The 25,883-nt window shown below is 44.1% G+C and overlaps 1 protein-coding gene across 5 annotated transcripts in view; it reads right to left on the minus strand.

Moving 5' to 3' along the window:
• The window catches only part of Marchf10 (membrane associated ring-CH-type finger 10), a 99,544-nt gene that overhangs the window by 45,865 nt on the left and 27,796 nt on the right, over positions 1 to 25,883 (minus strand). For all 5 annotated transcript variants that reach the window (XM_036194603.1, XM_036194604.1, XM_036194605.1 and 2 more), the window contains exon 4: positions 25,225 to 25,341. In XM_036194603.1, coding sequence (XP_036050496.1) covers positions 25,225 to 25,341 — 117 coding nt within the window. The remainder of the gene's footprint in view (positions 1 to 25,224; positions 25,342 to 25,883) is intronic.

Here is a 25,883-nt window from a genome sequence, read left to right on the forward strand (position 1 = left end):
ACGAGGACAAATCTTATTTTTAAATTAGGTTCTAAATAACAGCTTTCAAACAAATAATTATTGCTTCTCTATCCATTTTCGGAAAACGGACCACCCTCAGAGAAAGGGACGGAGGAGAGGCCATAATGAGGTTGCTGTTCTTCCTCCCCACTTTCAATTCTGTGACTTAATAGGAATCTCTGAAAATGATTCCAAAATGTCAAAGATGAATCATGAGGTCATTTCTGAGCACGAGATGAGCTCTCTATGCTCAGCAAAGTGGGTGTTTGGCAAATTTTAATTCTGATGTTAGAGAGTGTCATTATGATTGGGTGATGGAAGCCAGAGTCATGGATTTGGATCCCCAAAAGAGCAGCAGTGAGCCTGGACAGATTTTCTTCCCCAAACTGCCTGTGAGCTGAGAAGTCCACTTACACAGGCCTTATATTTTAGCCCGCAGCAAAGCAACAGTGGTTCCAGATAAGACTCCTGGATCTGTGTATGTCTCTCCCCCACCCCACCCCACCCCTGCTCCGGCTGGAACTCCTTGCTTGCCCCAGGCAGTGGGAATTTGGGAGGGTCTGGTGAAGGGCTCTCTGTTGGGTGGCTGTTCTGCCTGTTCATCTACCCATTCACTACGCTTCCATTCTTTAGTAGCACTGAAGAGCTGAGACAAAGTTTGGCCAGTTAATCTGTCAAGCAGGACTGTGCCCCTGAGTCTGAGTCCATCCTTTTCTGGTTCCTGGCCCCAGCACCTTTACTGCCAGGGCATCGGTCCTGAGAGTTTAGAAACTGGCTCCTGGTTTTTTGTTGATTGGAAATAGAAGGTACGATACCAAGGGCTGCGGTGCTCATGGGTGGGTGTGCCAATAGGCCTTTTCCCTCTTGCCTCATCGAGCAATCTCAAACTTGTCACTTCAGCATTGGAATTTATTTTATGTTTTGATTTTCTGGTCTTTGCTAACGGCCCTTCAGACCTGGCGCCTCTCATGAAAACCCACTGGCCATCATGTAGGCGAGAGGGTGTGAGAGGCTGTGGGAACTCATTCTGGCACTAATGTGTGGCATTTAGAACTCTCAGGCTTCTGGACCGTGGATCTGGGTCTTATGGCTGGTAACCATGTGACGTGGGGCAAGCTTATCATAGTTCACTGGTTATTATTATTTTCCCATTCCTTGGGTTTCCTCCTCTGTGAACAACAGTACCTACATTTGGTGTTTCCTGGTGATCAAGTGAGTTAAGATGTGCATACACAACGCATAATGATGCTGCATTCGCACACTATAGTGTCTGGTGTCAGCTTTCAGGCTCTGTTACTCACTCTCTGCCACTTTCAAAATTAGCTGCTAACTACTGGACATTTGCTACCACAGCAAGACCAAAGCTGAAGGTCCTGATGATTGGACAGATGCACAATCCAGGACGTGTGAACAGAGAGGGCAATCAGTTCCTATACGCGCTCTGGTGTCTTCCACAGACCATAGAATGTATTATAGTCACGCTAGCCACCTGAGACTCACACAGTCTTTTTTTTTTATTTTATAATCAATCAATTTATTTATTACGTATAGTGTTCTGTCTGCATGTATGTCTGCAGGCCAGAAGAGGCACCAGATCTCATTACAGATGGTTGTGAGCCACCATGTGGGTGCTGAGAATTGAACTCAGGACCTCTGGAAGAGCAGCCAGAGCTCTTAACCTCTGAGCCATCTCTCCAGCCCTGACTCATGAAATCTTAAGAAAATATGGTCTAATTTTTTTCCAGCTACCAAAGTTCTAACAGTAAATGCTTAACAATTGCTGGAGATTATCAAATCAACACTAATGACTTTTTTAATGTCAAGTGGAGTTCAGAACTGTCTTTTCCTGTTATAATTTTGAAATTTACAGTTTCCATTCCTTCTCCATATGTTTCTAAGTTGAAATGTCACATGACAGTGGAGACAGCAGGCCGCTGCTGTATTCCACTGGAGCAGAAAAAACAGCTCTGTCTTTCAAAGTCAAAGCTCAAACACTGAAAAGGTTAAAGAACAAACAAACAAAAACCCAGCCTATGCGGGTGTACTTTAATATAAGGAACTTGATATGTGTCCTAATAAAGCTGTGCTAACTTCAATTTATTGGCAAGGTTTCCTTTTTTCTGAAGTATTATTAATTGTGGATTTAAGGTTTTCCAGGACTCCATCCCACATAATAAAGCAGAGTGTAGAAGACCGCACCAAACACTCTCTGAACTCCAGAGCTGAAGTTCTAAACCTGTGGGTTGCCACCCCCTGGGATCACACACTAGATATTCTGCACATCAGATATTTATATTGTGATTCATAGCAATAGCAAACTTACAGCTATGAAGAAGCAATGAAAATAATGTTATGGTTGGGGGTCACCACAACATGAGGAACTGTAGTAAGGGTCTCAGTGTCAGGAAGGTTGAGAACCACTGGTCCGGGGATTAGTTAGTGTCGGGCAATGGGAACAACTTAATAACGTAACAGTTTGTTTTTAAATCTTTCCCTCCTTTCTCCCTGTTCTCTCTCCCTCCCTCCCTCCCTCCCTTCCTCAGGCTGGGAATTGAACCCAGGGCCTCTCTCTGTGTTCTGTCTGGGAAGCCTGACTGCTGAGTTACACCACTAGTCCAAACTTGGCAATACTTTGAAGGCTACAAGTCAGAGCTTCTGGAAGGTGGAGACACCAGGACGGGTAAAGAATTGGAAGGCATTTCCCCCAGAATGTAAGAGGGACTGAAAACCCGGAGCAAGCATTATTGGATAAGAAATAATGTGACAAGAGAGGTGACCAGAAGACACGTAGACTCAAGTAGCCAGGGACAGAAAAGCTTTGACGTTATTTCCAACTCTTGCGTGATGTCTCTTTTCTAAGACCCAGGAAACTGGGTTCCACTTGTCCACCCCTCATCCCTCCCTGGATGCAGGGCTGAGGGCTGATGGATGCACACCTCACCAGATTTTGCCATGTGCTGAGCTAAGTGGATCTTCTGAAACAGTAGAGATGGGGAGGAGGGAAGAGGCAAGGAGGACTGACGGGCTGGTGCCAGAGAGAGAGAGACTGTGCCCATTATGTTGGGAATAAATTTAGTCTCAGAAGATTATGAAAAGCCGAGGTCAAGGCAACAAACCTTGACAGTCAACAGGGACAACACGGGAAGGTTGGCCAGGAGACTGTGCGCACAAATGAGTGTCTTCAGAGTGCTTGTCCCCAAGTCTACATCAAATTGTGCCTCATGCATAAAAGCCATGTCTGGGAATTGAGGGTTGCTTTGTATAAGCAGATTTATGGATGGGATGTAAACAGCTGCGTACAAGGAAATATAAAGTGTATTCTGTGCTGGATGCTGTTACCATATAAGGCAGGCTAAACTTTACCTTGTGCAGAAAAAAAAAGTTTAAGAGCAGTAAGTCTTTTCTATGCATTAAGGACATTTTGAGGTCATTACTTGAAATTTTTAAAAATGGAACAATAATAATGTGGTAGACTGATAGTCTGTCTTCTGAAGATTTCTTTGGGTTTGGGTATCATGTACTCAAATCCAACTGTTCCTTCAGTTCATCTGTCCCTCACTTAAACATGGCTGCCAGTGGTGCTGGGTAAGGTAAGGATCAGTATGAGGAGACATGGATCTCAGTGTCTGTACTTTGAGGAGTCAGCTCGGCTGTCGCATGCATGGCCACCACAGCCTTGTCTCTATCCCTGGGATCTGAGGACAGTGCTTTGCTGCCTGCATCCTGTCTGCTCTCTGATGCTCATGCCACCAGGCTGCAAGATCCCATCCAAGGCTCTGATCTGAGAACAACAATGTCCTTAAGGATTCAAGTCTTCATGACATTTGGCCACTCTTGGTCAGTTGCTGGACTGGGAGGGGAGTGAAATTTCAAGATTTTCTTTGAGATTACGATCCATCCCACTCTTCCACAGACTCAGAGGAAGCTGAGAATGGAGAGCTATGGAAATCACCAGCAGGCTATAATTTTTGACACATGCTATACATACATATATACCTATTTTTCTTTTCCTTTCTGGTCAGAGAAGGATTATAGATTCACAATAAGGCAGATTCAGGTGGAATAAAACTTTAAATGGTTTACAGTGTGTGTAAAAATTTACATAGGCTTGGAAGAGAAAAATGAATATAGTCAGTTATATAAAGAAATAAATAATTTTAAAACATAAAAGTCTTTAAAGACACAATAAGAGTAATATAAAAGTTAAGCCACATAAGGATGGAAATTACACAAAGAATCTGGATACTGCATGATTGTCTTTGGGATTTTTAACTGGAGGCATTTGATTATAAAAGGCTGCCGAGTTAAACCAATATGTATATTTTAAAGGTATCTTGACTTCAAAATTTTTGTTTAAGAATACATTGCTTTGGAAAAGAGTTCTGCTTTTGTTTCCACAGGAGATGAGAACCTATGGATTGCTTCCAGGCTAATATGGTTTGATCAGCCAAGACACTCTGAAAGGTCTTTGACAACACCATGGCCCAGATGATGCAACATCCAAAACAGATTCAAAGCAACTGGCTCAGACAATGCAGCCTCACAGACTACTCCAGTCAGGACTTGACCATAATTCTTAATCTTCTCAGGAATCCCTTAAGATCACCAGTGCCCCCATCCAGCAGGAAGTAGTATGAGAAGCTATGCCCCAATTCCCAAAATATTGTTTCTAAATGCTTATTTTTATTTAAAGCAGGTTGATTATAACTGCAATCTCTTTCTAAAAAAGAAAAGGGATAATATTATAGATATGATAGGATAAAAGGATAGATTATTGAATCTACTTTTTTTTTTTTTCAAGACAGGGTTTCTCTGTATAGTTTTGGTACCTGTCCTAGATCTCCCTCTGTAGACCAGGCTGGCCTCAAATTCACAGAGATATGTCTGGCTCTGCCTCCTGAGTGCTGGGATTAAAGGCATGTGCTACCACCACCCAGCTGAATGTACTTTTAAAGAACAACAACTGGCTTAAATTTTTTATATTGCTATGCATTTTAGTTTATTAACACAAATTTAAAGTTAATTTTGTTATACTGTATGTATATTTTTACTCTTGTTTAAGATATTGTTTATACAACTTATTTAAAACTGTAATGTATCATTAAGAAATACAGATTAATAGTTAATCATCTGTGATAATCAAACTTGTAGTCATATTAGTTTTCTAGATAAACATAGATATATTTCAGTTAGGTAGGTAATCTTCAAATACTTCAAAGAGCTACACAATATGGCATTTAAAATGTTTTAAGACCTTTGACTTTCTGGACATTGAGACATGTCTGCTCCTGGCAGCACCAACCTACTTCAGAGAAAATAATGGGCATTGAAGAAACTCATTATGAGTTTGCTTTCTTTTGTGACAAAAGTTAGCCACTAGGCAAAAGAGTGTCTTTGTGTCAATTGCTTGACAGTATGTTGTATAAAATGGACATGCAGGACCCATAGGAAGGTGACCACTGAACTTTGCAAGACGAGATGGTTGGTTCTTCAAAGGAGACTGCCAAATATTCTACAGCACACAGGGAGAAGTGACTAAAAGCTCCAGGCTGAAGACTGATACCCCAACGTTACAGAGGAACTTTGGATGACTGTCCAGGCAGCCAGCTGTCTCTGTCATTTCCAGAATTTTGCAAGTTGCTTACAATGCATTTCCTGTTTACTTAGGTAAAATATCCTTCTGGGGTCTTTGATGTAGTTAAAGACTAGATAGTTATAATTATAGTTCTCCTTAGTCATGATAAAGGATAAATTAGATATGAAACTTCAGACTTACAAATATAGAATAGAATATTTTAATTTTGCCAAATATAAATAGACTACATATTATAACTGTAATTCTTGCTTGGTAACTGTTCTATTATATGTAATTTTACTATGTTAAAGTTAAAACTTTCCTTTTTGATTAGATAGAAAAGGGGAAGTGTTATGGGATGTCTTTCTGCATGCTGTGAATATGTGTTGCTTTAATTGGTTGATAAATAAAGCTGTCTGGCCTATGGAAAGTCAGGTTATAGCTAGGCAGGAAATTGAAGAGAGAGACAAGGAGAAGAAAGGTGGAGGGGAAGGAGATGCCAGCACCACCAGGAGAAGCAAGATGTAAAATACTGGTAAGCCATGGCCACCTGGAAACTTATAGATGAATAAAAATGGGTTAATTAAAGATATAAGAGCTAGCTAGCAAGAAGCTTGAGCCATAGGCCATCCAGTTTGTAATTATATAAGCCTCTGTGTGTTGACTTGGGTCTGAGTGGCTACAGATTGGGAGAGAGACAGGAACACTTCCAGCTACATTTACATACATACATACCTATTTTTCTTGTTTCCTTTCTTCTCTCTTTCTTTTTTCTGTTTCTTCTTTTTTCCTTTCTTTTCTTTTCCTTCCTTCTTTCCTTTCCTTTTGTTCTCTTTCCCTGCTCCTTCCTTCCTTCCTTCCTTCCTTCTTTCCTTCCTTCCTTTCTTTGAGACAGGATCTCACTGTGTAGTCCTGGATGTCCTAGAATTGGCTGCACAGAGCAGTCTGACTTTGAACTCACAGAGATATGTCTTACTCTGCCTCCTGAGTTCCAGTACTGAGGCCTGTGTCATCACATGCAGCCAGACTTCTTTTAAAATTTTTATTTTTGTGTGTGTATGTGTATGTGTGAGATATGTGTGCAAGATGTGTGAAGTGTGTGCAAGATGTATATATATGTGCAATAGTGCCCATAGAGAAGTCAGAGGACAACTTTGTGAGATTGGTTTTCTCCTTCAACCTTTATGTGGGCTTTGAGAATCAAACTCAGGTTTGTGTGGTAAATGCCCTTGCCAACTAAGCCATCTCTTGACCCCTAGATATTTCTTACAGCCGAAGTTTTTGAGTCACTGTAACAGAATCTGGTCCATTGGGCCATTTTGGAGTAGAGAACAATGCTGAGATTATTATAAATAACACCTTATTTTTCATGTTTTTGAGACAGGGTCTCACTATGTAGCCTTGGCTGTCCTGGAACTCACTCTGTAGACCAGGCTGGCCTCAAACTCAGAGATCCGCCTGCCTCTGCCTCCTGAGTGCTGGGATTAAAGGTGTGTGCCACTATACTTTCCTTAACAACTATTATTTTTTGTGTCAAGTTGCTTAGTTTATCTCTGTGTTCTTCCCATCACCACTATCACCATCATTACCATCAGCCTCACCCTCATCCTCACCCTCACCCTCACTACCTTCATCCTCACCCTCACCCTCACCCTCACCCTCACCCTCACTATCATCCCCATCACCAGCCTCACTATCGTTGTTGAGGTGGGTGGTGAATGTAGTGGAGGTCAGAAGAGAACTTGGTGACATGGCTTCTCTCCTTCCACTGTAGGTTCCAGGAATAGAACTCAGATTTTCCAGGCTTTTGTGCAAGTGCTTTTGCCCACTAAGCCACCTCCTTAGCAGTCAATATTCTGTTCTGGATAGTTCCAGACTGGCCAGACTTGAGGCACTTTACTCATGAACACTTCAGAGTGCACTTCCTGTTAAAACACATTTTCAACTAAGCCACAACACTACTTCTCTGACCTAAAAAAATTAGTTCTATAATAGTAATACTATCAAATATAGAGAGCATACTCAAAACTATGCGTGCCCGTGCTATCTTTCCAGCTATTTGTTGGGACTAATGGTCCAACCTCATGGCAAGTTATATCCCTTTGTCCCTTAGTGTGTTCTTCTGACCTTTTGTGCTTTTTCAGTTTTGACCATTTTGAAGAGATAGAGCCAGCTGCCTCATAGAGCATCTTCTGGGTATTTCCTCATAACCAAATCCAATTCCATCTTTTGGGGGTATAAATACTTATAGGTTATGTGATGTCCTTCTCTGGAATGCCAGACCAGCACTCACACTGTTAGGTTGTCCTCATACAGCCAACCCTGCTTGATGTCTAGCAAGAGCTGGACTATCCGAGCTCCCCAAGGGCAAGGCCCAGGTTTGCTGCTTTTTAGTTTGTGGTCCTCTGTGGAATGATTCTTTGACACTTGTTGAATAGCCCAGCCTGATCCTAAACTTCCTCTCTCCAATGATTTTAGCCCCTTTTGATGTGATTTGCCTAAATTTATACTTATATTAAGGTTGCAAAATGATTTCAAAATTTTACTTTTCTTCCCCAATTATTAGTTACCATTCTTTTTCTTAAAAAAAGTATTTTCTGGGGGTTGGGGAGATGGACCAGTTGGCCAAAAGCTTGCTTGCAAATATGAAGACTTGAATTCTAATTCAAGTTTAATGGAAGTCCCAGCACCCACATAAAAAGATTATATATATATATATATATATATATATATATATATATATATATATATATATATATATAATATATACTGTGTAACCCAAGAACTGGGGGCAGACAAGTGGCTCCCCAGAATTTGCTGGCTAAGCAGTCTAGACAATCAGTGATTCTAGGTATAATGAGAAACCTCGACTCTAAATAATGGAGGGGGGCTGATGAAGATTCCTGACACTGACTTCTGGGTCCAAACACACAGGCTCCCCCCCTTACCATACACACCCACACACACCATTCACACCCACACACACACCCTTCACACCCAACCCCACCCCACACACACCGTACACACTTACCATTCACACCCCCACATATACCATATATACCCACAAACACCATTCACACCACAACCCCATCCCACACACACCATACATACTCACACATACCCCATACATACCATTCACACCCACACACACCCCACACCATACACACCCATACACACCGTTCACACAAACACACACCAAACACACCTCATACACCATTCACACCCACACCCACACCATACAAACCCACACATACCATACACACCCCCACACAAGGTTCTCTCTTGAGGCTGAGGAGATTGCTTAGTCAACAAAATGTGTGTTAAGGAAGCATGAGGACCTGAGTTCAAAAATCCCCAGCAACCTATAAAAAGCCAGGCATGGCACATGCTAGGGAACTGGAGCTGGGGGGTCCCTGGGATGTGCTGGCCATCCAGTCTAGCCAATCTTTGAACTCCAGGTTCAGTGAAAGACTCGGAAGATAAGGTGGGGAAACAATTAAGGGCAATAGCTGCTATGACCTCTGACCTCCACCTCCATGAGCATGCATGTACACATGCATACATACCCTTCTTTTTCTCTTGCCTGTTTGCTTACTTACAATGTGGTCTTTACGTCTCATCCAATTCTATCAAAAATTTGACACTTAAATTTGTATCTAAAATGGGAAGTGAAGCCAGCAGATGATTCTCTGGGTCAGGGCCCCAAACCTGATGACCTGAGTTCATTCCCTGAGACCCACATGGTGGAAGGAAAAAGCCGACTCCCAAAGTTGTCCTCTGACCTCCTCGTGTGTGCTCTGGCACACCCCAACCACAGAATAAAAAAAGTAAAATTTGAAATGGTGAGAACCCACAGAAGCTGTGTTTTATAGCCTTTGACATGTTCTTTTGCTTTCTAGTACAATAAAACACTACAGTCCTTCTTAGATCTTGAATAAAAAAAAAAATAAAAGGAAGGACATGACTACTTCTAGTTCTCATGGAGGAGGAGTTTTATTGTAGATATGAGGAACACAGAAGGGACAGAGACAGACATCTGGGAGAGTCCAGAGTGAACACGGCCAGACTGAGCAAGAGGAGCCATTGACAAGAAAGGCGGTCTGGGCCAAGAGACTGGTACAGCCAAAATGGCTGAGCTATACAGGCTCCAGGGGAGCTGGGGCAAGTGAAAGCCCAGAGAGTCCAGGGCTAGAGAGTTTAGGGTAAGGGGACAGGGTATGTCAGTTACTGGAGGACTCTGTGTCAGGTAGGGACTGAGGGATGCTGGGAGAACCTGGTGGCCTGAGTTGGCTTTGGTATGTTAAAGGCAGATTAGCCGTTTGTCTTGGGTTTGACATACCTTACCCACCTTTGCTATTTCTCAAAAAACACTAATTCTTTCTGTCTGAGAATGTTATTTAAGTTTTTGCTGTTTTTGAGACAGGGTTTCACCTAGTCCTGGCTGGCCACAACTCCAAAGCTTGCTTCTACTGCCCGAAGGCTGTAATCACAGCCCCATGGCACCTGGCTTGAGGAGCTATTAGAAAGTGATAAATGTTCTCACATTTGGGAGACTGAGGCCGAGGATCAGAAGTTCAAAACCAGCCTTGGCAAGGTAGTGAGACTGTTAAAAGAGGTAAAGAATAAAAGAGAAGAAAGGGACGGGAGATGAAAGAGGACCATGTGTAATCCATTGCTGCTCGAGTGACATCATTTCTTAGTTCTTTCTTTGGAATCAATCAGAAGTGTAGGTGTTTTAAAAATCATGAATTCATAGTAATATTAATACTATAGGTTTTCTTTTATATTTCTATCCTGTCTATTTAAAATCTTTGCTCTTTAATTATATTACTAGGTTGATTCATTTGGTTCATGCTGCAATAAACATGAAATATTTCCAAGACTATGATACAAATCTGACTCTAAGAATAAATCTGCAAAAAAAATAAAACTTACGGATTCTCCATGGTTCTTTGTCTTTAGGATCTATGGCTCTGTGTATGAACGTCATAATTCTTTCGTTGGCTGCGTTGAGTGCTTTCAGCTTTTCCTAAGAGGAACAGCGCTGTGACTAGCGTTTGAGTAGCTTTTTAGTTAAGTCCTTAAGTTCCTGAAAGTGGGAATTTATCTCACCAGATTAAAATTAGCACAAAGATTTAAAATTCTTTTTATTCCTAAATCATCCTGGAGAAACATTGCAGCAACTTGTATTTAAAGATGCATATGAAAACTACACTTTCTGTAGTTTTATAACCACCTTTAAAAATAACAACAACACTTTTTCCTTTTGATTTTAATCTGTAACTTTTATGTAATTTTACTATTATCACACAGGTCCATTTATCTAATTTATTTCAAGTGGACACTTGACCAACCCATTTTCCTTTTTAGTTTCTATTTTACATTTCACTTATTTATTTTGTGTGCATGTGAGGGGAGCAGAGCCTGCCATGGGGCTCTTGTGGAGGTCAGAGGACACTTTGCAGAACTGGGTTCTGTCCTTCCACCACGTGGGTCCTAGGGATCCAACTCAGCAAGTGCCTTTGGCCACGGAGCCATCTGAACAAGCAGGCCCACTGTCTACCTATTTCAACATAGGATCTGAGATGATCAAAAAGATGGAATTCAGAGAAAACTGTTGTTTATGGGTTGTGGAGTACACATTTGTAATCCCAGTATTCAGAGGGCTGAGGCAGGAGGATTGAGTTACACAGTAAGACCCTCTCTCAAAAACTTCAAAAACAAACCTCCAGAAACATGCCAGGTGCTCTCTGATGTCAAGAGAGGGGCAGCCCTTGGGGCAGGGGCTGTCTAGGAAGGAGCCGAGGGAATGTCACAGGGTGGCAGAAACTCAGGGGGGTCTGGGTGACACAGATCTATGAATCTGTCGGGACTTCCCAAATCTCACTCTAAAAATTGTAGAATTCACTGCAAATAGTTTTTAACCTCTCTAAAACTAAAATCAAAACAACAAGAAACCTTGAGTAAGTACAAAACTCAAGCAATCATCTCTAGAGATGTGTTCAAGTGTTTAAGTGTGCAGTTTTCCGACCTCAGAGCTAACCAGAACATACCAACATGCAAGATGGACCAGCCGGTGGATGGATGGCGTAGGCCAGTGGTTCCCAACCTTCCTAATGCTGTGATCCTTTCATATAGTTCCTCATGTTGTGCTGACCCCCAACCATAAAATTATTTTTGTTGCTACTTCATAACCGTAATTTTGCTACTGTTACAAATATAAATATCTGTGTTTTCTGATGCTCCTAGGCAACCCCTGTGAAAGGATCCTTCGACCCTCAAGGCATCATGACCCATAGGGTTGAGACTGCTACAGTAAGTGTCTTACTTCTCTTTCTGCTGCTGTGGTAAATCACCCTGACAAGGGCAACTCAAGAGAGAAAGGGCTTGTTTAGGCATGCTAGTGCTGTCGGCCAAAAGAGGGCTGGTGGACCGTGTGGCAAGACAAGAGAAACCATAAAGGCTGAGGGCATGGGCCAGTGTGGGCCAGGGCCAGAACAGCAAACAGCTCCAGGTTCCAGAGGGCTGTGTTAGTTTCAAGTTTGGTCCCCATTTTAAAAGCCACAGAAGTGGCTTCAGCAGGTATAGAGATTGTTTTGTCTGTCAACAATACTCTCCCTTATTAAGGGATGGAAAATGGGATTTAGGGGGCAGGGTCAAGGGGGGGAGGGTGGGTTAGGAGCCCACTGAAGTAACTTTGCCCTGGCTATACAGATGGATCAAAACGACATTGGGTCCAGGAGGCGGTGGCACACATCTGTAATTCCAGCACTCAGGGGGCTGAGGCAGGAGGATAAGGAGCTTGAGGATAGTTTGGGCCACCAAACCAAACCACCTCCACCACCAACAAAATGATAGTAGGGCAGTGAGATAGATGTGTGGGACGACATGAACTGAACACAGGGCGAGGAAGGTGGAGACACTGTCAGATCCAGATGATTCTACACTGAAGGGATACTAAAGGGCCGAGCTGGGGGCTTTAGCCTGGGGCCTGGATCAGCATGAGGTGTATCCAAGTAGAGGGAGTGAGAAAAGATGAGTGTTAAATCTGGGGACCCGAAGTGGAGTTGGAGCTAGAAGTGTAGGTTTGGGAGTCATTGGTAGTTAGCGCCTCAACTCTGGCAGTTCAAATGTTCCTGAGGTAACTTTGAGCAGCACACAGAGAGAACAAGTCTTGGTGAGGCATCAACTTGGATAGTGACAAGTGACATCTTTATAATAAAATTCCCCTCCTCTCCACCTGAACCCCAGGCTGTGTTCATCCAGGGATGCAGGCACCCGGCCACATTAGCATTAGCAGGACCTGAGAATTTTGTCACCAGTGACAATCACAGACACTTTCATATCTCAGTAAATTTGTTGTAGATGTCTCAAAATACCCTTTCTGCCCGTGGCTTGTTATTTAACGTGTTAATAAGGAAGCACATACATTACTGAATCACAATTTTCTAAAAATATTTTGGGGACTATTTGGATAAAAGTGGTTTCCGGTTTCCTTTGAGAGCCTATGTCTTATTTTATGTGTGTGAAAGCAGTTCTAAGAGAGGGGATCTAGGGAGTCCACCTTGTGGCCCAAATACAAGCTAAGAAGAACCCCCTTCTCCCCCAACCCCAGGTAGAGAGTGAGATTGGAACCACGTCCTGAGGAATCCCAGGATTCAGGAATAGGGTGGAGGAGGATGAGAAAGATTAAGGGCTCCAGAGATGAAGAGGAAGCCAGGGGAGGGTGGCTTTGTAGATGCCTGGGAGGCAGTGTGGCAGCTCCATGGAGAGATGTGGAAGTCACATGACAACGGAGCATTTCTGGGGACCGATGTGTGTGGAAACCAGATTGGAGTGGGTTGGAGAGTGAGTAGGAGGTGGGGAAGTGGAGTCAGGCAGTGTAAATAATTCTCTTGGGAACTTGGGGTGTGAAGGAAAAGAACTGAGTGCAGGGGAGGGGAGGGGAGGGGAGTGCAGGGGAGGGGAGGCTGGTCTCTTTTTAGATCATGATTAAATGCTGATGGGAAAGCCCTCGTGCAGAGTTGGCTGATGCAAGCGGGGCAGGGGTGGTCTGAGGGTTCTGGGAGGGAGATGTGGGGATCCTGAGCACAGGTAGGAATGTTGGAAGGAGGTGGGAATAAGGTATGAGGTAGATGGGAAGATGGGCTGAACACTGGGAGAAAGGTAAAAGAGAGCAAAACTGGGCAGCTCTGAGAAAAGCCTGGAGGTCGCTGGCTGTGACCCCGAGCAAAGTGGGGTGACATTTCCTTTAGCTGTAATTAGCGACCTGGAGGTGGCGCAGAGACCACAAATGGACAGGATTTCATGACAGTTTTGAGAAAGACGAAAAGACAAAGGAGTTACAGAGAATCTGGGCTACTGAGGAAGGGGATGTCAGTTCAGAGAGAGGGGGCCTGAATCTGAGCAGGGCCCCCAAGCGGTTGAGGACATACCACAGCAGAAATGACCAAGGGCTGAACGGGAGAGGCCTATAGAACAGTCGTCACTTAGGATGGAATCCTTTGGGTGACAATAAGATGCAGGCTGAGCCCTTGGGATGGGTGTGGTGTGAGCGCAAGTGGAAAGGGGGGGGGCACTGGAGATGCATTAGGAACTGGGAAGCCAGGGTGTGGCTGGGGTATCTAAGTGGATGCTCAAGTCATTAGATAATGTGTCTGGAGATCAGGACGGGGAAGGGAGAGGATGAGCTGCCAGAGCCACACTGAATAAGGGAGTGTGATCAGAAACCAATGGTTGTGGAAGGGGAGAAGATGGTGGAATCAAACTGCACAGGCCAATGAAACGCAGGAGCCAGGCTCTGTGAGCAGCAGCGGAGAGGGAGAGAGCCCTCCTTCTTCCTGGTCCTGGGAGGGTGGTGTTGAAGGGATACAGACAGTGTCCCCTGCAGGACAGTCCTGCAAGCACAGTGTCAGGTAAGAGGCCATCTTCCTAAAATGGGAAGGAAGTTCTTGGGAGGGCATTTCCTGTAACCTGATCGCTAGCTCCTCACTTCTACTTCCAACACCTCATGGCAGGATCTGACCTGAAATGTAAAAGTCTCACTCTCTGTGAAGCTTTCTCCTTGTTTTTGTTCCATTCATTCAATCATTTATGGACCCATTATGTAGCTCACGCTGACCGAGAACTCACGATCCTCATCTTGCCTGCTGAGCACCGAGACTACAGGTGTGTGGCACCACAGCCGACGGCCCTGCATTCTTTTCTGTCTTGAACTGCAGGTTTCTGTAGCATGCCTTAGCTTAACCCCACTGGGGGCTGTGCTGTGAGGGAGTTTACTCATCTCCCTGTGCCCCTAGTACGGCTCCTAAACACATTGTGCCGCACACAAGTGATTTATTAGTTCTGCACTTCAGCTTATTATTTTAAAATTTAAATTTGATTTATTTTTAATTGACAAATAATTGTATTTTAATTTTTTAATGAATGAAACATTATGAAAACAAAATGAAAGGTTATTTTAGGATGAAATGCTGTGTCTACCATCTGAATACTAGTCTCTTGCAACTGAAAAAATTTAAGATTTTGATATCTTAATTTTAATTGGTTTCTAACAAGCTTTTTTTTGTTGTTGTTGCAGGAATTAATTGGAGCCATTTTTAAAAGCAGGTAATTTTAATAAAACGAAGTACAGTGAGATACATAGCATTGCAAGTGGGAAAGAAAGACATTTGATTATAATCTCCTCTGCAGTTTCTGAGCTGCTACGTCCAATTAACACAGAGAACTATTTGGGTCAGAGGCCACCAGTTCTTGGTACCAACAATTTAGCTGGGAAGGCTGTTGGTGTTGGTATCAGGCTAGCCCTCACCAAAGGACGAGGCTGGCTTGCTTATCTTCTGAGAGAGGCAGGGCGGCTTTGGGGAAGCAATCCCAATTTAACATGACAGTTGCCCCATTTTAATGTCACGCCCTATTTTTAAATCACCTAGTCGAACTCCAGCTAAATGCCTCAGCGAAGGATGAAGGATGCCCTGCCGGCGTTCCTGACCATACAGTCACTGCTACTCACTCCCACACGGCTGCTGAGGAAGACCTTCAGCCCTCAGGGTTGCATGCAGAAAGGGACAGGTCTCTAAAGTAAGCACAGAAGGACCACCCACTTCAGCCTGCTGGGTTTCTTGGAAGGACCAGATAACCACAGTTCAGCCACAAAGAGGTACCCTTGGTTGCATAGTCCAAGCAAACCCTGAGGAGTCACTTGGGGGCTGTTCTGAGGTTTCTCCATCCTCTGAGGTCTGCAGCCTGCCTACCTGTGGAAAAGGGAATTTACCCAGCATCATAATAAAGCTACCTGGTCCTTTGCAAGTGGTATGCCAGGAAAAGAATGGGAGACTGGCAGCGTCACCCTTCTGTCCCTAATTTCGAACCAGTTCACAGGGCAGTCTCCCGTCCAAGTGCACATAGGGTCCATATTCTGGCCCTTACAGCAGCATGGCTGACATTAGTATATGGTTATTTCTAACACATTAGCCATGAAATGAGCCCTAGGTTTCTACTGAATGCATGATGGCCATTGGAAATACATCCATAAACAGTGTCTTCTCCTTCTGTCTAGCTCAGTGGTTTTCAACCTTCCTAATGTTGTGACCCTTTAATACAGCTCCTCATGTTGTGCTGGCCCCCAACCATAAAATTATTTTCATTGCTATTTCCTAACTGTAATTTTGCTACTGTTATGAATTGTAATGTAACTGTGTTTTCTGATGGTCTCACGAAACCCCTGTGAAAGGGTCATTGGACTCGCCAAGGGGGTCTCGGTTGAGAACTGTGATCTAAGGGAAGGAGGCCTTACCCCATGAAGGGCCTGAACACAGAGGGTGAGAGAAGTCACTGGACCTCCAGAAAGACCTAGGTGCCAGACCAGGTGTCCCAAAGAGTTGATGCAGTGATGACTATAGGTGAGGCCAATAAACACCTTCCTAGATGACCCCAAAGAGTGGGGAAATGAAAGAGGGATTTTAAATAAATGATTGTCTGGCTGGAGAGATGACTCAGATGTTAAGAGCACTGGCTGTTCTTCCAGAGGTCCTGAGTTCAATTCCCAGCACCCCACATGATGGCTCACAACCATCTGTAATGAGATCTGGTGCCCTCTTCTGGCCTGCAAGCACACATGCAGGTGGAACATGATACATAATAAATAAATTAATTAATTAAAAAAAAAAGATTGCCATCCAATTTGCTTTCAGAAGGGTTACACTTACAGCAGCAGCCTGTTAGACTGACTGGGAAGAGATGGCCGGGGAATTCATTACTACAATAATTCAGACAGAAGGAAAGACAGGGCCCAGTAAGGGAAAAGTCCTTGGGCAGTCTACAGAAGATTTTAGTGTCTACTGTGAAGCGTGAGGAGGAGGGACTAACAGAGGAGGAGGAGTCTAACACAACTTCCAGAATTCTAGCCGGTGTAGAAATAAAAACACAGGAAGAGGAAACCAGCTTGAGGTTTCCATGCATTCAGCCATGTGAGACCAGGGGCTCTAGGGGCATTCTGGTGAACAAATCCACAGCCAAGATGGTAAACAAGCCCAGAGGAAAATTCCCACAGATCCATGCTTGTCAGACTGTGGGGCGCACACTCCGTCTCCAGGGGGCACTCTTTGGGGGAGGTGGGGTCGGCTGCAGAAGCTGTGTGCACAGCTACTCCTTACCCAGGTGTGTTTCCAGGGTGCCAGGATCTGAGCTAGAGTTAAAAGGGCAGCTGAGACAAACACCACACCAGGTGTGAGAGATGACTCACAGCCTCCTGGGGTGGGGCCCTTCGGCATTTAAAAGCTCTGTGTGTGTGTGTGTGTGTGTGTGTGTGTGTGTGTGTGTGTGTGTGACCTGCCTCATCAGCACACTAGCCTGAGGCCAGGAGGAAGAAAGGCCTGGCCCCCGAGGAACCCCACAATGGACAAGCAGAAGTCAGAGAAAATTAAAAGTGTGACTCATGGAACACAGATGTCACATCCCAAGCTGGGGCTGCTTTCATGACTGCTCAGGGTGTCAGTAGGCTGACTGACAGGTTAATGAGAACAGCCACCCAGGAGCCCTTGGAAAGGAGAGAAGTGAGAGTCTCACAGGAAGGGTAGGATGAATAAATAAGCAGGTGAGGGAAGGAGGCACACCATGTACCCGGGACACACACACCCCACCCCACACAACACATACCACACACACCCCAAACACCCCTCACACACACACACTGCAAAAAATGCCAGCTTCCCTGGACTGCCACCTCCATAGTGTGGGTTATGCAGGCCCAGCTTCTGGGAAACAGAACTCTCTCCTGGCCCATGGAGTCTTATTTTGGACTTGAACATCATCTGGAATAGTTGTTTCTGTATAACTCTGTCACAGTGGAGATGCTATTTATTTCCACGGTCCACTGTGCCTGCCATTTGCTGAGTGGCTGTGGGGCAGGCATGTGGAAGTAAATTTGGAATTTATTTTTTTAATATATATAATTTTATATATAGTTTAGAGGCAGAAGAGATGGCTCAGTGCTCAGTGGTTAGGAGGACCCAGGTTTGGTTCCCAGCACCCACATGGCAGCTTATAACTATTTGTAACTCTAGTTTCAGGGTATCTGATGTTGTCTTCTGGATTCCATCAGCCCCCGGTAGACATGTAGTGCACATGCATACATGGAGGCTCTCATACATGTAAAATTAAAGGTAAAATTTTTATTTATTATTTTGTGTACATGTGTATGGGTGGACATGCTGTCCCCCAAATGTGGAAGTCAGGGGACAACTGTGGAGTCTGTCCTCTCCTTTCACCTTCATGTATGTAGATGCCAGGGCTAGAACTCCTCAGGTTGTTGGGCGTGCACAGGAAGTGCCTTTACCCACTGAGCTATCTCTCTGGCCCTACTTTTATTTATTTGTTTATTTATTTATTTTAGTCAGTGTCTCAGGTAGCCTAGACTGGCCTTGAACTCACTACCTAGTTGAGGGTGACCTTAAACTCTTGATTCTCTCCAAAGTGCTGAGATTACAAGTATGTGCCATGACCACTGCTGTAGTGCTCAGTACAGTTTTGGATCTTGCCTACCCTCATTTAGGGATGGGACACTGGTGTGTGGTGTGTGTGTGTGTGTGTGTGTGTGCGCGTGTGTGTGTGTGTGTATGTGTGTGTTTGTGTGTGTGTGTGCGCGTGTGTGTGTGCATGTGTGCGCGTGTTTGTGTGTGTGTGCGCGTGTGTGTGTGCGCGCGTGCGTGCATGCGTGTGTGTGTGTGTGCGCGTGCGTGTGTGTGTGTGTGTGTGTGTGTGTGTGTATGTTTGTCTGTGTGTGTGTGTGTGTGTGTGTGTGTGTGTGTGTGTGTGTGCAGACCAGAGGTCTACATTAGTTCAATTGGTTTTCCATCTTATTTATTTATTTCAGTATCATGTCTCATTATCTAGCCCTGACTGGGCTGGAACCACCTCTATAGCCCAGGCTGGCCTGGAACTCACAAAGATCCACCTGCCTCTGCTTCTTAAGTGCTGGGATTAAAGGTGTGTATCATCATGCCAGGGCCCATCCACCTTCTATATGGAGACAAGGTCTCTCAGTCTGTAGATCACCAATTAGCTAGACTGGCTGGATGGAGCGATGGAGAGCCACCTTCCCCACAGACCTGTGTCGTCATGCCTGGCTTTTACTTGGGTGCTTGGAGTCCGAGTGCTGATCTGAATGTTTGCCCAGCTGGCATTGAGCCAGCCTCAACACACCTTTCTTTTTTTTTTTTTTTAAAGACACTGCAGGTTACTTTACGAGGCTTTGTTTTTAAATCCCCTGAGTCTGTGTGGATTCTCATGGACAAAAACAATTACGGTGTTTATGTTGGGTAACAGCCTTGCCTAGGAAGCTTGCTTTGCTTGCTGGGAGGTTTGGATGACCTCACTACAGTAAACATCACAGTGAGCAGGCCCAGGCCATGACCAGATGCTTCTTGGTATCAAGTAAACTGCCTACACCGTTTTCCAGTGTAATTTTGGGTCTTTACGGCCTGCAATCTGAATCTTTAGTTGCTCAGCTGCCAAGAGTTGAAGGCTGACAACCTCATTCCTCTCAGCAAAGTGACAGATGCCCTGGAAAAGCTGAGCTGAACCCTCTCTTTCCTATTTTTTCATTTGTGTGTGTGTGTGTGTGTGTGTGTGTGTACCATGAATGGACATGTGCCCACAGACCAGGGAGCTGGAATTACAGGTAGTTATAAGCCACCCGATGCAGGTGCTGGGAACAAAACCCTGGTCCTCTGGAAGAGTTCTTAAGCACGGAACCATCTCTCCAGCCTCTCCATCTTCCTTCTTAGGGTAGGATATCCAGAGACCGCTTGGCTTCAGCCCTTGAGGTTAGTACCTTTGGAACAGTGTCCCTTCCAGCAAGGATCCAGGATCCAGAACACGAGGAAGGCTCATGTTGAGTCTTTTATACAAGCTTACTGCCTCCCCCTGCTCTGCCCCCTCCCCTCATCCTAGGCTAGTTTAGTCAATCAATTCTCTCATCTTCTATGGGGAAATCAGGTCATGTCTATTGTCTGTCAAGGTTAGAGAGGATAAAATATCTTGATGCCTGTGGCAGTTTGAATGCAATTGGTCCCCATAAGCTCATAGGAAATGACACTATTGGGAGGAATGGCCTTGTTAAAGTAGGTGGGGCTTTGTTGGAGGAAATGTGTCACTGTGGGGGTGGGCTTTGAGGTCTCCAATGCTCAAGATAACACCCAGTGTCTTAATTCACTTTCTGTTGCCTGTACAAGATGTAGGACTCTCAGCCACCTCTTCAGCACATCTGCTTGCACACCACCATGTCCCACTATGAAGATAATGGACTGAACCTCTGAGCTGTAAGCCACTCCATTAATGTTTTCCTTCATAAGAGTTGCCATGGTCAGGGTGTATCTTTACAGCAATAGAAGCCCTAAGACAGAGCCCCTATCAATCCCTGCGGTGGCGATGGGCTAGGGAAGATAAATGCCACTCTCTTCTTCCATGGACACTGCTTTAGAATTATTCAACCTCTAGTTGGACATGTAGAGCTGCTGTCCATTTCCCTGGTAAATTCTAATTGGAAGAAACAGTTCACCATGTTGTCCTCCAACCTTCTAGAAAAGGTTTATGATAAGTGGCTACATTAGGTTGGCTTTTAGAAATGTGGCCTGGGCCGGGCGGTGGTGGCACACGCCTTTAATCCCAGCACTAGGGAGGCAGAGCCAGGTGGATCTCTGTGAGTTCGAGGCCAGCCTGGGCTACCAAGTGAGTTCTAGGAGAGGCACAAAGCTACACAGAGAAACCTTGTCTCAAAAAACCAAAAAAAAAAAAAAAAGAAAAAGAAAGGAAAGGAAGAAAGAAAGAAAGAAAGAAAGAAAGGAAAGAAAGAAAGAAAGAAAGAAAAGAAAGAAAGAAAGAAAGAAAGAAAGGAAAGAAAGAAAGAAAGAAAGAAAGAAAGAAAGAAAGAAAGAAAGAAAAAAAAGAAAGAAATGTGACCTGCCATGGGTCAGAGGCAAAGGAAAATGTTCAAGAAGTCACAGAACCTGTTTCTTCATTGATACCTGTTGGGGCATCACTTGCGGTAGAAGTGGCTAACAAGGCAGTTTATAGACATGACTTAATGTTAGCTTATCACTTAGCAAGTTTCCTCATTCTCACAATGATCTTGCAAGGTAAGCATAACATAGTAAGTGTAGTTAGAGTTGGAAAACTCTTAACTACAAGAGAGTGTCCCCTTGGAGAACTGAAACACTTTGCTTAAACTCACAAGATGACAAGGGTCAGAGCAGTCTTCGGTTATGTTTTCTATGATGGCAAGCCACAGACTTCGATCGATGTACCATACGAAAGAACATCTCAGTAAAGGGCTTGATGGAGATTGCTTCATTTCGGACTTAAACACAACCTTTGCAGCCCTAGGAAAGCCTCTGGTTACAGAGGGACGGTGTGCCAGGGAGCAGTCACTGGGTTAACTGTGAGTTTGGAGGCGATCTGCCCACCTCAAGGCAGGTGTCTGGAAATGATAGTTTGACACCGGAGCTATTCCTTGATGGTTTGTCCCAAGCTCATCAGAATTGTGACAGTTGGAGTCCGGCTTAAGAAATGAACAAGTCGTGAAAATTGCAACACAACTGTCAAAATTTGGTCATGGCATGCTTCAAAGGATGACAGGACATTGGAAAAATTTCCATGAATTCAGCAATTGACTTTGGCACCAGCCGCTCCATCAGAGGATAAACTTGCCCTCACAAATCAGATGTAAAACATTACCTAGAGTTCTAGGTCCAGGCAGTCTCTGGGAAGGAATTGGTGAGGCACACCTCCCCCGCCCTGGTAGGGGCTGTTTGGTTTACAGTATCTCATGCGTCTGTATCTTTTTCCAGTCCTTTTCTGACTGACCAAGGATGTTTTGCCTGGTATGACATTTAATACACTGGGCTCTGGAAATTGGATCTGTCTGGCCTGGTTCTCCTTTGGGAGATGCCAACTTTCTTCTTTCTTAGAGTCTCTGGGAAAATAGGTCCAGCATCCCCTGGCATTGTGTACCCTTTTGAAGGAGGTTTATTTAATAAGTCATGCATTCCCTCAGGGATAGGAGATACTGTGAAGCAGGCCAAGGAGTTAACAACTGGACTGCTCTAGAAATCTGAGGAACTGCTCAAACTTGGAAGGGGTATATCCAAACTGACGCACAATAGAGGGTTAGGATTTTTCTTGCATCTGTTTTGAATCTCCTAAGGGACCTTGGGCTATGTTTTTTGTACCAAGCTTAAGTATTGAGCCAAGTGGGGTGCAAGCAGGACGGACATGCACACACACACACACACACACACACACACACACACACACACACACACCAGTACTATCATGTCTCATCAAGTTCTTCCTCTGCTTTTGTGTCCAGAGTCAAACATCCCAGTATCCCCAGCATCCCAAATGATAAAGCAAAGAAGCAAACCACTGTGGAAAATTAAGATTCTGTCTCTTTTCCCAATGAGAAGGTGGGACCCTGAAGATACTATACAAGTAAGACTCAGGCCTTTGGGATAGTATTTGAAGAATTAAAGTTGATTTGCAAGTATTGTTTCATAGGCAGGGTGACATAGTACAACATGAAAATGCCTGTTCTTGTCATCGTCTTCTTTTTCTCCTCTTCCTCCTCCTCCTTTTTCTTGACACATGTACCCTTGGCTGGCCTGGAACTTGCTCTGTAGGCCAAGCAGGCCTCCAGCTCAGAGATCCACTTTTCTTTTCTTTCTTTCTTTTACTTTCTTTTTCTTTTTCTTTTTTTTCTTTTTTGGTTTTTTGAGACAGGATTTCTCTGTGTAGCTTTGGAGCCTGTCCTGGATCTCACTCTGTAGACCAGGCTGGCCTCGAACTCACAGAGATCCGCCTGGCTCTGCCTCCCTAGTGCTGGGATTAAAGGCGTGTGCCACCATGCCTGGCTTCCGGACTTGTCTTTGGATAGAAATGGCCAGTTTTATGCAATATCTGTTGTTACTTTGTGTTAGGTACAAGTAAGTATAAAACTGAGTTAGAAAATCAGATCCAAGTCATCTATGATCGTGTCACTTTTAAATGGACAGCCATGGCCTTGTTTGGAAGTGGTCTGAGGGCCTGAAAGGGCGATTTTTACAGTGCGAAGAAAAAGCTGTAGGAATGTGACAACATCTTGTCCTGCAGTGCTGACAGAGAGGAGCATCAGACAAGTCTGGAGCATCCCAGAGGTGTGTGGGACTCCTGCTGTGAAAGCATGGCTGTGACCTGGTGTGTGACCCTCTGTATGAAAACAGAGGGACCAGGTGTCCATTTGTTCCGTTATCTCAATCTAGAAATTGCTACATGCTGCTATCTGACTTAAAATTATATCACATTTTTTGTTATCTGTCCTTGATTTTTTTATTCAAAGTGTAAAAATGACAGAATTTACCTTAGTGCTTAAAATAAGCTGTTCCAGCCAAACCAGCTTTGATTTTTGGATTTACCTCACTCCCTTGGTGTCAGCATAGCTCCCTTATATTTACTCCTTGACCAGCAGGAAGAGGCCCAGGCGAAGCGTTCTGGCAGCTGCTGATGTGGTGAGATGGTTCTCTTTCACCTTCAAAGTCTAGGTGGGATAGTTTATCGTGTGCTTTTATATCCCTTAATAGGGAGTATATATCTCTCCCAGAGACACAGCTCTATCCATAAACATCAATCACTGATGTTTTTAAGGTGTCCTTTGAACATTAAATAACCACTGTGTGAATGTCGTAGATTAAAGAAGAAATCAAGAGCTTGATAGATATCAGGCATCCAAGATCTGTCTCAGAGATCCATACTACTGATAGGAAAGACAGTCCCTCCTCTGGAGTCTGTTTTAGGCATAAAATATTAAATAAGAATTCATAAGGGGCATTTTACTCACCTTAAATCAATTCGCCTTGCTAACAGCCAGGGTTAGATGTAGTCTGTGGTCTTTAGCTCTTACACAGAACAAGTGAAATTCTTAGATAGAGAAGACCTTCAACATGAAACATGGAGAGAGAGAGAGAGAGAGCTCTGCTCTGGGGTCAGCACATCTGGGATGGAATGCCCCCTCCACTGCAAAGTGCCTGTGAAATTGTAGCTGAGACTCCTTAGGACTACTTGAAGCAAGTTGCCATCTGTAATGTGGCCAAGGTGTGTGTGTGTGTGTGTGTGTGTGTGTGTGTGTGTGTGTGCAAGTCTGTGTGTTATTTGTGTGTGTGTGTGTGGGGAGGTATTTTCTTAATTAATGGCTGATGTTTGAGAGCCCAGTCCATTTTGCATGGTGTCACCCCTGAGCAACTGGTTCTGGATGGCATAAAAAAAAAAAAAAAAAAGCAAGTTGATTGAGCTATGTAGAGACCAAGCCAGTAAGCAGCATCTTTCCCTGGTCTCTGCTTTAGTTCACACCCTAACTTCCCATCATGTTGGACTGTAAGACGAAGTAAATACCAATAGAAAGTAAACTGGGGTGAGGTAGGGGTGCTGTTAGCTCAGGCTAGCCTCAAACCCCTGATCCTCTTGCCTCTTAAGTGCTGGGATTATGGGCATGTACCACCATGTACTGTTTATATATCTTAATATGTATACTAATCTTAGCATTTGTGAGGTAAAGGCAGGATGATCGTGAGTTCAAGGCCAGCCTTGGATACATAGCCAGTTTGAGGCTAGACTGAGACACATCAGACCCTGTCTTAAAAACAAAACAGTAGACAGATGATAGACAGATAGACATATATGTATCTATGATAATTAAATGGGTTAATAGATATGAAAAGCTGAATACAGTGTTTGCAATGCTACAAACACTCAGTGGCTACTGTGAACATTATCATATATTATTCTAAACTATTTGTTATCAAGTTACACAAAAATATTTAAACTGCCCATTACTATAGATGTGGTTATCATTGCATCTTACTCTATTCCTGCACTGAAATGAAAACCAGAGACAGCAGTACCGAGACTTAGATCAGAAACCACAAACATGGTGCTGGACTTGCGGAGGTCAGTGCCTCCAACTTGAGCATCAACGCAGGTCTCACAGACCATGAATATCAGCTCCTTCACCACCAGGGGACAAGAGTTAGGCCCAGCAAGGAACACACACACACACACACACACACACACACACACACACACACACACACACACGGAAGCAAGAGACAAATTCTCCGTACCTGTTTGGACGATGACCCACTTGAAAAGCGGGATCTGTCACTTGTGTCCTTCCCCCATAGCTGATCCTGTGTCTTCTCATTTGGGTCTTTTTTGTATTCCTGTCGTTTCAAACAAGCCTAGAGAACACACAACAGAGATGGGAAAATGGCTTCTTTCTCTTGGGTCTGTAACTAGCTTAGGCAGTTTCAGGCTTAATGCCAATGTGAGAGGCACAGGGAAAATGATATTTATCTCCAGCTGTTCATGACATATCTGTCACCAGGTTCAAAGACCAGGCGTCACTCTTTTTTCCCTTTGCCCAAAATGCCAGATCAAAACCATCAATCATTGCTTTAATAAATACAGACAATAAACACACCATGGGGCATTTTATGAAGAGTAGTTTTTTCTTTCTTTTAAAAATATTTTGTTTATGTCTCTGTGTACATATCCATATATGCACATGTATGTACAGGTGCCCCCAGAAGCCAGAAGATACCAGATCCTTTGGAGCTGGGGTCACGGGCATTGGTGAGCCACCCTATGTGGTAGGGGAAGCCGAACTCTCATCCTCAGAACTGAGTAGCAAGTGCTCCTGACTGCCAAGCCATCCATCACTCTAGCACCTAGACTAATTCCTTTTTAGGGAGGTTGTACCCCAAATGCCATATCAACTTCT

This window comes from Onychomys torridus, chromosome 8 (assembly GCF_903995425.1).
Source record: "Onychomys torridus chromosome 8, mOncTor1.1, whole genome shotgun sequence".
Lineage (NCBI taxonomy): Eukaryota > Metazoa > Chordata > Mammalia > Rodentia > Cricetidae > Onychomys > Onychomys torridus.